The sequence below is a fragment of the Cetorhinus maximus genome, chromosome 5, assembly GCF_964194155.1.
Source record: "Cetorhinus maximus chromosome 5, sCetMax3.hap1.1, whole genome shotgun sequence".
Lineage (NCBI taxonomy): Eukaryota > Metazoa > Chordata > Chondrichthyes > Lamniformes > Cetorhinidae > Cetorhinus > Cetorhinus maximus.
The window spans coordinates 162,742,890-162,755,090 of NC_135883.1; the positions used below are offsets into that span (position 1 = coordinate 162,742,890).

At 46.3% G+C, this 12,201-nt stretch overlaps 1 protein-coding gene across 1 annotated transcript in view; it reads right to left on the reverse strand.

Annotated features, from left to right (window-relative positions):
* The window catches only part of sde2 (SDE2 telomere maintenance homolog (S. pombe)), a 33,574-nt gene extending 21,611 nt beyond the window's left edge, over positions 1 to 11,963 (reverse strand). The window contains exons 1-6 of the mRNA XM_078542734.1: positions 11,788 to 11,963; positions 9,569 to 9,686; positions 7,951 to 8,062; positions 3,902 to 4,071; positions 3,079 to 3,190; positions 833 to 1,196 (exon numbers count right to left, since the gene is read on the reverse strand). Of these exons, the coding sequence (XP_078398860.1) occupies positions 833 to 1,196; positions 3,079 to 3,190; positions 3,902 to 4,071; positions 7,951 to 8,062; positions 9,569 to 9,686; positions 11,788 to 11,895 (984 nt within the window). The 5' untranslated portion in view covers positions 11,896 to 11,963. The remainder of the gene's footprint in view (positions 1 to 832; positions 1,197 to 3,078; positions 3,191 to 3,901; positions 4,072 to 7,950; positions 8,063 to 9,568; positions 9,687 to 11,787) is intronic.
* Positions 11,964 to 12,201: the final 238 nt, after the last annotated feature.

Here is a 12,201-nt window from a genome sequence, read left to right on the forward strand (position 1 = left end):
GCAGCAAAACAGGTCAACTGTTAATCCATTCACCTCAACTTCTGCTTACCAGAGAGCTTCTTGTGTATTCAGCTAAGTCCCTGGCAACCCATCCATGGGCCTCACACAGCCTATGTCAACTCCATGCTAAATTAACTGAACTTGCTAAGACAGGCAGACTTAGGAGTACATTAGCTGGGTCTTCCTGTCTGACGGAAGGTCAGCAACATTAACTTTCTCTCTCTCCACTGGGACTAGCTGATCTGCCGGGTGCTGAGCGCTTTCTGTTTTGGTTTCAACACCATCTGCGTAAATTATCAATATTCACCGCAGTCATCTAAAATTCAAACTCCATGTCAGGAATTGATTCAGGCTGACACTATAATGTAGGGCACTGCTGCTTTGATGCAAGTGCCTGGCTTCAGCTGGAGGGGTAAACCGCAGGCCCCAATGCTTTATTACTCACGTGGACATTAAAGATTAGACAGCACTATTCAAAGAGGAGCAAGCAGTTCATTCTTCTTTCAACCCACATAAAAAAACATGATGGCCACTCATCTTGCTGCCATTTGCGGCATCATGCTGTGCGATTTGAAAACTGGCCAGCGCATGTGCTCTGTCGCTATCTCAAAGCAATTGTGAAGCACTTAAGAGATGGAGAGATGTCAGAAAGAGCCATATAAATAATCTCTCTCAAATTACTGTGCAAATACAATTATGTAGGAGTCACTTATAGAAGCTTTTAAAATATTAAAACAGCTTCTTCAATCCACAATCATATTACCTTTAACAATTATCTTGAAATAATCACCATTACAAAAATTAGGAAACTGTAAAGGACGTGAGTACTTACATTAACCTTTGGTGCATTAACATCTTGTGTATCGACTATCTTGTCTTCAGAGCTTTCTCTGGCACCCTCTTCTGTTAAAAGCCTGTGGCTGTCCTGTGAACTCGAAACGTTTGCTGCCGCTTCGCTGCTAGCTCCTGGTTCTGTTTGGTTTAGAGTTTCCTGCTGTACTGAAGCTGGCTCAGGCACACACAAGTCAGCAAGAGGCCTGGCAGGCGAGTCCCTCATGTCATCAACGCTACCGTTGTCCACACTTGCACTCCCCAAGGAGCTCTCGGAATGAGGTGTAGCCTCAATGGAGGAGCAGCTCCCTGCTGTGCTCTCTTCATCAGAGCTCCCAGATTCTTCTAAATCCTCTGTTCCCATCCTGTAAGAGATAAAACCCAGAAAATTTACTGAGCACACAAAAATTGAACTTTTACAAAATGTTTTGACTTATGGGGTGTTCATGGGAGTGATAAATCCATTAAGAAATTCAGGAGAAACTTCTTTACCCAGAGAGTGGTTAGAAAGTGGCTTGCTAACACATGGCAAATAGCAAAGATGCATTTGAAGGTAAGCTAGTGAGGTCCATGAGGGGAAAAAGGAATAGAAGAATATACTTATAGGGTTCAACATGAGTGTCCTCTCAGCTTACTTCATCAAACCCCGATCCTGCTCGTGTTCTACTCCCCCAGCCACCTTATTCCTGAATCTGAGATATAGGCTTGCGAGTGCTGGGTACCTTCCACTACTTTTGTCAATTAATTCATAGTATTTTCCAGCACAGAAACAAGCCATTTGGCCCAACTGGTCCATCCTGGTGTTCACGTTTCACACATTGATAAATCAGCGCAATAGCGAATGCCAACAGATTGCTTCACTGTGGGGGGATGTGTTATAAGTGGGTGGAGGTGGCATCCCACAGGCAACACCAATCCCATTCTCACAAGGCATTCACTTCCACCAGTCATCTGATGTGGGAAACCCTCACCTTAAACTGGTAATGTTACTGACTGAGAATGACAGCTGGTGTAAAAAATAGAAAATATTGCACAGGTGAAGCGGGGCATGTTATCCAGGTGTACAGGTCATTCCCTATGGAGGGCTGTCAAGCAGCTTGTATGTCTTTAATATAAATTTTTCACATTTTTTAATCAGGGAGGGAAATGTCAGATTTAACACTTGTTGGGCATGGTCCTTCGGGTATCAGCAGCCCTCTGTTAAACATTCTTCACGAATGCTCCTAGTGCAGCAAGGCTCAGCAAATGATTAGGTCACGGGGACCTTGACCCAGGCTGACTCTGCTCTCACCCAAAATTCCAGTCATGCCCATGGCAGGATCAGGAGCCAGAATCAGGCCAATTTCAATTCTGCAAATTATAGCACTCCTACTACTAACCAGCAAAGACCAGCTCCCAAAAAAAAATCTCTCAAATATACTCTCACTCTCTTGGTCCAACTGACAATTCACCATTCATTTGCGTACAATTCTTGGAATCACACTTTAGGAAGGATATCAAGGCCCCGGAGAGGATATAAAGGAAGTTTATCAGGATGATACCAGGGATGAGGGAGTTCTGTCATGCAAAAAGATTGGAGAAGCTGAGATTGTTCTTAGAACACAGAAGGTCATGAAGAAACCAGTTAAAGGTATTCAAAATCAATTTTGATAGAGATCCTATGGCAAATGTTTTGGTAAGCAAAGGTCATGGATTTAAAATAATTGGTAAAGAACTAGGAGGTGAAACGAGGAGAAATTTCTTCACACAAGTGTTAAAATCTGGAATACACTACCTGCAAATTGTGGCAGAATCAGGTTCCTTAATAACTTTCAAAAAGCAACTGGACTTGTACCTGGTGAGAACTAATTTGCAGGGTTATGGGGAAAAAGCTGGGATGGGGACTAAATTGTTTTTTCCAAGATGCTAATACAGGCATGGTGGGCCAAATGGCCTCCTTCTGTGCTGTAAAACTCTATGTCTCTAAAGCAAAATATCACAGCAATACCCCGTTGGCTTAGTGTGCCACACAGGAAGATCCCTGGTTCAATTCTTGGTCTGTGCATGGGTTAACACAAAACAAGGCCAGGATCTGGCTCAAGTTAGTGCTGCTCATCTTCCCCCACGGCCTGAAACTCAGTGGCCGCAGACACTTTGGGCAACCCGCCAGCATGTGGATAGCAGAGGGAAAATGCATAGTAACAGCAGCAATCAGCAGGGGAGGTACAGCAGATAATGAAGAGCAAGAGAAAGTTTACATGCATTTACCAAAGACATTTTTTCTTTCCCTCCTTTGCCTCTGTATTTGTGGCAGGGTGTGCTCGTTTTCGAACTGCTCCACCTTCTGCTGACACCACAGCACTCGATGATGCTTGCAAGCCTGGACAGAAATACAAAGTTATGAAGTGTTCACAGACAACAATATCCACACAGAGAAAGATGCTTGGAAGGACGTTGCTTCTTAAAATTTGTAGTATGATTGTGTAAATGGTCCAGAAAGAGGCAAATTTACAGTCGCCCCTGCCCATGAGTACACATTCTATTCTTGAATTACAAATCAACAAATACTGATCTGTGCATCTCTTCAATCTTAATTTTTGTGGGAGTTTACTTTCTCAAAATAAACAGCTGATGGCCTCCTTTGTTTTGTAGGAACACATTAAATTCAGTTTCCCAAATATTTCCATTGAAAGTAAAGAAACCAATGTTGCTCCACTTGGCAGTTTAACTTCTTTACTCTACTTAAACTCAGTGCCCTCCTTATATTTCATAGCAGCACCCAGTCATACAGTCAAGGAGTGACACTGGATTATCCATCCTCAGATCTCACTCAACTTGTCACAGCCAGTCACTTTGAAGGCTCCAAGATTGGCTGAAGCTGATTTTGATCACTTGTGAGGAGTTGCCTTGCCTCCACTGTTAAGCACTGCACCCTATCCCCTACTTTCTCAAAGCATGGCCAAGATCTAGAATTGGACTTGGACGAGGACTGGTCAAAGTGGCCAAACACTCCCATGTGACAGTTCTTTTGGTAACACAACCGTGACAACGTTGGGCACTAGTAGAGCACGGTTTCTGAACGTAGTTGTACCTTTAAGCACGGAGTCCTCCAGACGCTCAGACATCTCATCCAACTGCTGCTCATACTGTGGGTCAGAAAAATAGTGCTTTGGCTCAGAGAGCTTGCGTTGTAATCGTTCCAATCGCCTCTGCTCTTTCTCTGCTTCTCGGTCTGCCTGCTTCTTTATCCATTCAGCCATACTGCACAAAGAAAACAATTATTGCAGGCTTTAACTTCTCCAACATCACAGTGACAGAGGCACGTTAGGCTTCCTGTACTCCTCTCATCTGCTATTGATTTTTGCTTGTACACGAGTAAGATAGCTTTCTGGCATATCAATAAACGATCCATATTTGAGCATCCAAAAACAGAAAGTCTAGAGTTTCTATAGCACTTTTCACGACCTGAAAACATTATAAAATGCTTTACAGCCAATTAAGTATTTTTTGAACTGGAATCATTGTTATGATATAGGAAACAGAGGAGCCAATTTGCAGACAGTAAACTCCCACAAGAAGTAAAGTGATAATGACTATTCTTAGTGCAGTTGGTTCAGGGAAAAACATTAGTCGAGGCACTGGGGAGAATTCCCTTTGGCATCTATTATGCCTTTTATGAGGGGGCAGACAGGGCTTTAATTTAACTTCTCATCTGTAGGACAGCATCTCTGCCATCTCCCCCTCAATACTGCACTGAACGGTCAGCCTAGATTTTGTACTCGTGCCTTTGGATTGAACTGATACCTTTCTGACTCAGAGCCAGGCGTGCTACCAACAGAGCCACTGCTGACACTGACAGCATCTGTTAGCAAATTCTTCAGCCCAGTCTGTCCTCACCTATTAGCCACAGGCTGGTAGCAGCAGGAGCAGGAATTCTAGCTGATTCCCTCATTAGCCAAGAACATTGCAGCCACAAGTAACACCAGACTTTCCCTCGAAACTGCTCAGGTGTGTGACTGTGCAGCAGTCCAGAACTTATCCCACAGGGTACAAACAGGTCACGCATAAGAAGCGGTCCCTTTAAGATGTGTGCCTGTGCAGCCGTGCAACATTCTTAATGGAAATGTGCAGTGCAACCAACAGGCTCCGCACAGTGAAGGGAAATGAAAGGGAACATTACTAGCACCCCAACTGAGATTGTCACAACTGGGGCTCCCTGGTCTCTATGATCTGATTTCACAACAAGTGGCAACATTTGGCCACCAAATATACCGGGTGAGTGTGAGACAAGCTTTTCACGTTGCTAACCAAATCTTTCAGTCAATGCAGCAAGGATTGCAGGTGCCACCTCACTGTCCAGCAACAAGACATCAGCTCAAAGTCAAGCCCCTCAACACAGGGAAAGGAATTGAAAATTGGCAAGTAAATCCAAGCAACCCAATCCTGTAACAAAAACAGAAAATACTGGAAAAACTCAGCATTTTCAGTTTTACCAGCATTTTTGTTTCAGATTTCCGGCATCCGCAGTATTTTGCTTTTTTCAACCCAATCCTGTGCAGTGAAGGTCATCTCCAGTGTTTCATTATTGAAGTTGTCCCCAGTCTAATGCAGCGTGTCGGGACTGAAGGTGGTCCCCAATCTAACACAGTCATTAGCTGGAGCTCAATCCCAGCACAGTGTTTAGTTACTGAAGGTCAACCCAGTCCAATAGTGTATTTCACTAAAGAAAAAGTCCCCAGTCTAATACAGTGTATCATTACTGAAGGTCCTTCCTGGTCTGATACTGTATGTCTTTAGTAGAATCTTAGTACAGGAGGCAACCATTTGGTCCATCAAGCCCGTGCCAGCACTCCGCAAAATCAATTTAGCTACTCCCACTCCCCTGCCTTTGCAATTTTCTTCCCGTTCAGGTGCTTATACAACTCTCTTTTGAAAGCCTCAATTGAACCTACCACCATGGAAACATAGAAAATGGGAGGAGTAGGTCATTCAGCCCTTCAAGCCTGCTCCACCATTCAGTATGATCATGGCTGATCCTGTATCTCAACACCCTACTCCCGCGCCCTCCCCATACTTCTTGTTGCCTTTGTAGTCCAGAAATCTATTTCCTTCTTAAATATATTCAGTGACTTGGCCTCCATAACCTTCTGTGGTAGAGAATTCCACAGGTTCACCACCCTCTGAGTGAAGATGTTTAGCCTCATCTCAGTCCCAAACCCGTATCCTGAGACTGTGACCCCTTGTTCTAGATCCCCCAGCCAGAGGAAACATCATCCCTGCATCCAGTCTATCTAGCCTTGTCAGAATTTTTTACGTTTCAATGAGATCCCCTCTCATTCTTCTAAACCCCAGTGAATACAGGCCTAGTCGGCCCAATCTCTCCTCATTCGACAATCCTGCCATCCCAGGAATCAGTCTGGTGAACCTTCGCTGCACTCCCTCTATGGCAAGTATATCCTTTCTTAAGTAAGGAGACCAAAACCGTACACAATACTCCAGGTGCAGTCTCACCAAGGCCCTGTACAGCTGTAGTATGACATCCTTACTCCTGTACTCAAGTCCTTTTCAAGGCCAACATACCATTTGCCTCCTTAACTGCTTGCTGCACCTGCATGCTTGCTTTCAGTGGTTGGTGTACAAGGACACCCAGGTCCCTTTCTACATCAACATTTCCCAATCTATCACCATTTAAATAATACTCTGCCGTTCTGTTTTTCCTACCAAAGTGGATAACTTCACACTTATCCACATTATACTGCATCTGCCATGCATTTACCCACTCAAATTGTCAAAATCACTTTGAAGTCTCTTAACATCCTCCTCATCTCTCACATTCCCACCACATTTGTCATCAGCAAACCTGGAAGTATCACATTTGGTTCTCTCATCCAAATCATTAATATATATTGTGAATAGCTGGGGCCCAAGCACTGATCCCCAACGGTACCCCACTAGTCTGTTGCTCCAAAAAACACCCATTTATTCTTACTCTGCTTCCTGTCTGTTAATCCATGCCAATATATTATCCCCAATCCCATGTGCTTTAATTTTACACACTAACCTCTTATGTGGGACTTTATCAAAAGCTTTCTGAAAATCCAAATGTACCACATCCACCAGTTCTCCTTTATCTATTCTGGTAGTTACATCCTCAAAAAACTCCAGTAGGTTTGTCAAATATGATTTCCCTTTCATAAATCCATGTTGACTGTCTAATCCCGTTGGTATTTTCTAAGTTTCCTTTTAGCAAATCCTTTATAATAGGCTCCAGCATTTTCCCTACTACTGATGTCAAGCTAACTGGTCTGTAATTCGCTGTTTTGTCCCCCTCCCCCTTTTTAAATAGTGGGATAATAGTTGCCACTCTCCCTGCCAGGACTGTTCCAGAATCTTCAGAATTTTGGAAGATGTCAACCAAAGCACCCACTATTTCCATGTCCATCTCCTTTACTACCCTGGGATGTAGATTATTGGGCCCTGGGATTTATTGGCTTTCAGTCCCATTAATTTCTCCAGCCCTATTCAATTCCTCCTCCTCACTGGACGCTTGGTTCTCTAGTATTTCTGGGAAGTTATTTGTGTCTTGCTCTGCCATTTCCTTGTTCTCTATTATAAGTTCTCCCATTTCAGGCTGTAAGGGACCTACATTTGTCTTAACTAATCTTTTTCTTTTTACATACCACAACCCTTTCAGGCAATGCATTCCAGATCATAACTAATCGCCATGCAAAATAGTTTCTGTGTATACGTATATGCAGATCAGGTCACCAAGGGGTACTATTGCTGCACCTAGCAGTCATATTAATGTAAAGGAAGGTAGAGCTGTGGGAGTCAGCCCCTCAAACTGCTCATGGGAACAGTGACACCATGATACTGGAGAAGGTATCCAAGACAGAACCCAGTTCATGTCACCTATGATTCTTTTGCCATTCACCTGTGCTCTCATTCTGGACCTTACACCAATAGGAAGAGTTTCTATCTATTCTGTCATGATCCCCATGACCATTCCTAGTCGAATACTTCACTTCAATAGTGCCTGACTGAAACATTCATAGGAAAATAGAGCAGTGTAATACTGGCATGTCTACCCATAAGAGTACACTTTAAAAGAACTCTTCTATTATGAACAGAATCTCTTACGCTTTCTCATGGTTTACATCTCGCAGCCTTCTTCCACTCAAATCCCGGCAGGCCTCTCGGTTTGTAGTTTTTTCAATTTGCGCTCCAAGAGCACGAAGCATCGACCCAAAACCTATGCAATGACATAAACCCAAAAGTTTACAAACCACTTCTCCACCTGCACCATTAAAATTGTCAATAGTTCTTCATCTCTATTTTCCCCATCACCTCATTTTTGGAAGCAGGAAAACTGCATGGCAACAGGCTTGTTAGAGAGGAAGAATCATTGCTAAGTCCCCTACTATCAACATCCTGCTGGTTGCTATTAGCCAGAAACTGAACTGGGCCAGCCATATAAATACTGTGGCTATAGAGCAGGTCAGAGGCTGGGAATTCTGCACAGGGTAACTCACCGCCTGACTCCCCAAATCCTGTGCACCATCTGCAAGGTTCAAGTCAGGAGTGTGATGGAATACTCTCCACTTGCCTGGGAGAGTGCAACTCCAACAACACTCATGAAGCTTGACACCATCCAGGACAAAGCAGCCCGCTTGACTGGCACCCAATCCACCACCTTCAACATTCACTCCCTCCTCCACCACCAACACAGTGGCAGCAGTGTGTACCATCTACAAAATGCACTGCAGCAACTCACCAAGGCTCCTTTGACAGCACCTTCAAAACACATGATCTCTACCACCTAGAAGGACAAGGGTAACAGATGCATGAGAAAACCACCACCTGTAAGTTCCCCTATAAGTCACACACCATCATGACTTGGAAATATATCACTGTTCCTTCATCGTCACTGGGTCAAAATCCTGGAACTCCCTCCCTAACAGCACTGTGGGTGTTCCTACAACATATGGGCTGCAGCGGTTCAAGAAGGTGGCTCACACCACCGTCTCAAGGGCAATTAGGAATGGGCAATAAATGCTGGTCTAGCCAGTGATGCCCACATCCCATGAATGAATAGGCAAAGAGATTCAGCTGAGGATATTTAGAAGATATCTTGTTTAAGTTAATTAAGTAGACATAGGATATCATGGCATGTTCTTTGTTTTGTATTGGTTGTATTATTATGCAAAATAATTTAAAGGGATTAAATTGAGTGATTCCCATCATAGGCTGCTTTTATCAGGCATTGTCTACCAAGTATATGGTCAGTCTGTTTGTAGGTAGATTAAAAACATACATGTGCAAGAATGTGTATAAGATCAGGGCACCAAAGGGTGCACCCCTCCAAGTCACTCGCCATCCTGACTTGGAAATATATCGCTGTTCCTTCACTATCGCTGGATCAAAATCCTGGAACTCCCTTCCAAACAGCACTGAGGGTGTACCTACACTACACGGACTGCAGCAGTTCAAGAAGGCAGCTCATCACCACCTTTTCAAGGGCAACTAGGGATGGGCAATAAATGCTGGCCCAGTCAGCGAAACCCACATCCCATGAATGAATTTTTAAAAAGCCTGCCGGTCCTGTTAATGCACGGACAGGTACAGAGCTGTGGGAGTTAGCCCCTCAGGCTGCTCACGAGAACAGTGACACCACCGTAACCCAGGTGGTATCCAAAGCAGACCCCGATTCCTAATAAATGTTAAAATAAATGAAGCCATGGTCATGTTTAAACCTTACCTCCTTTCCCTCCAACAAGTCTTTGCTCCAAACTGTAAACTCCTCCATGCTGCAGCTCCCCTTCTTCATCAACCAGCTTTCCATTATATTTCAGGTAAACATCTGCAATGGGAAGGGCCTGTATGAAGAGAATTAAGTTGAAATAAATAAAATATAAAACTCAGGTATGCTGATTTCACGTATCTATTTCATCCAATGTATATTTACCGTTCATGCATACACTCACAGGTCAGGCAGTGGAGAGGTAAAGAACTTCCCTAATCTCCGGAATTCCTCACCTAAAGTTCTATATCATAAGAATATGAGAAATAGGAACTGCAGAAAGCCATTTGGACCTGCTAGGCCATTCAATATCATGACCGATCTTCTACCTCAACTTCATCTCGGTGCACTAATTCCCTCAGAACCCAAAACCCTATATGCCTCTGTCCTGACTATACTCGATGACTGAGCATCTATAGCTCTGAGGGGCTGAAATCCAAAAGTACACAACTCCTTAGAATGGTTCTCCTCATCTCTGTCCTAAATGGCCGTCCCCCCATATTCTGAGACTGTGACCCCGTCCTCTAGGGAGGTCAAAGGGTCGTCTTAAATGAGGGAAGAGAGATAGAGAGGTGGAGGTTATCACACAAAATTAGGGCTCAAGGGATTGGGGCAATATATTAACATGGATTGAGGATTGGTTTAAGGATGGAATACAGATTAGGAATAAATGGGACATTTTTGGGTTGGCATGCAGTAACTGATCAATTCTTGGACCCCAACTACTTACAATCTATATATCAATGACTTAGATGAGAGGACTGAATGTAACATATCCAAGTTTGTTGATGATACCAAGTTAGGTGGTGAGGAGGATGCAAAGAGGCGTCAGAAGGGTATAGATGGAGTGGATGAGAGGACAAGAACATGCAGATGGAATACAATGTGGGGAAGGCTGAAGTTATTTATTTTGATTTTTAAAAAATGAAGAGCAGAGTATTTTTTTGAATAAAGAGAGACTGGGAAGTGTGTGCCATCGGACGGACTTGGGTTTCTTTGTATGTGATTCACAGAAAGGTAACGTGCAGGTACAGCAAGCAATTAGGAAGTCAAATGGTCTGTTAGCTTTTTTTGCAAAGTGATTAGAATGAAAGAGTAAAGAAGTTTTACTACAATTATCAGGGGCATTGGTGAGGCCACGCCCGGAGTAGTGAGGGTAGTTTTGGTCTCCTTAGGAAAAATATACCTGCCCTAGAGGGAGTGCTACAAAGGTTCAGTAGACTGGCTCTTAGGACGAATGAATTGTCCTATGAGGAGGCATTTGAGTAAACCAACCCATATTCCCTGGACTTTAGAAGAATGAGGGGTAGTCTCATTGAACTATATAAAATTCTTAAGGCCTTGGCAGGGTAGGTGTTGAGAGGCTGTTTCCTCTAGCAGGGGAATCTAGAACAGACGCAGAGATGATGAAAGTGGGAGAACGGTCCTTACAGGGTTTGAGAAACTCTATTCAAGGTAGCTGTGGGAGTCAGTGGGCTTGGATTGAATATTGATCAACTGAATATACCCAAAAATGAAGAGAGAAGTCAAAGGATGGAGGGAGAGAGGACGTCTCTCACTCTGGGGGGAGCAAGAAGAGCACGCCACCGACCCCAAGGTGGCAGCCAGCACCCTCCCCGCCCACCCCACCCCAGGGTGGCAGCCGGAGCCCTCCCCGCCCACCCCGGGGTGGCAGCCGGAGCCCACACCGCCCACCCCGGGGTGGCAGCCGGAGCCCACACCGCACACCCCGGGGTGGCAGCCGGCGCCCTCCCCGCCCGCCCGCCCACCCCGCCCGCCCGCCCACCCCGGGGTGGCAGCCGGAGCCCACCCCGGGGTGGCAGCCGGAGCCCACCCCGGGGTGGCAGCCGGAGCCCACCCCGGGGTGGCAGCCGGAGCCCACCCCGGGGTGGCAGCCGGAGCCCACCCCGGGGTGGCAGCCGGAGCCCACCCCGGGGTGGCAGCCGGAGCCCACCCCGGGGTGGCAGCCGGAGCCCACCCCGGGGTGGCAGCCGGAGCCCACCCCGGGGTGGCAGCCGGAGCCCACCCCGGGGTGGCAGCCGGAGCCCACCCCGGGGTGGCAGCCGGAGCCCACCCCGGGGTGGCAGCCGGAGCCCACCCCGGGGTGGCAGCCGGAGCCCACCCCTCGCACCCCGGGGTGGCAGCCGGGATCACACAGCGAATGAGTACTCGCTCACCTCCTGCTGGCAGCAGCGCTGTTTGAGCTCCAGGCCGGTGAAGCCGTGCGGCAAAGTCACAACCAAGAGCCGGGAGCCAGGATGATGGCGACGCAGAAAGATCTCCATGGCGGCAGAGGAAGTGGGCCCTGCGCTTGCGCAATAGCCACGCAGCGTCCAGGCACCTACGTCCTGACGTCTCTGAACGCGCGTCCGGCGCGCTGACGCACAGCCCCGCGCCGCCACGGGACCGGGCCGCTCCCCGCGTTCCAGTGGCGTGACGTACGAGTGACGCCACTGGCGCGGGAAAATCCACCTTCACCCAAGTCCCGTGCTTGCTGGTGCTGAGGAAGGAAATGGGGACCTGCAGCACCCTGGCAGCACTGTTGGCATTCTCTAAACTCTTCCTCATCCCAGTCCTCAATGGCTTGCCCC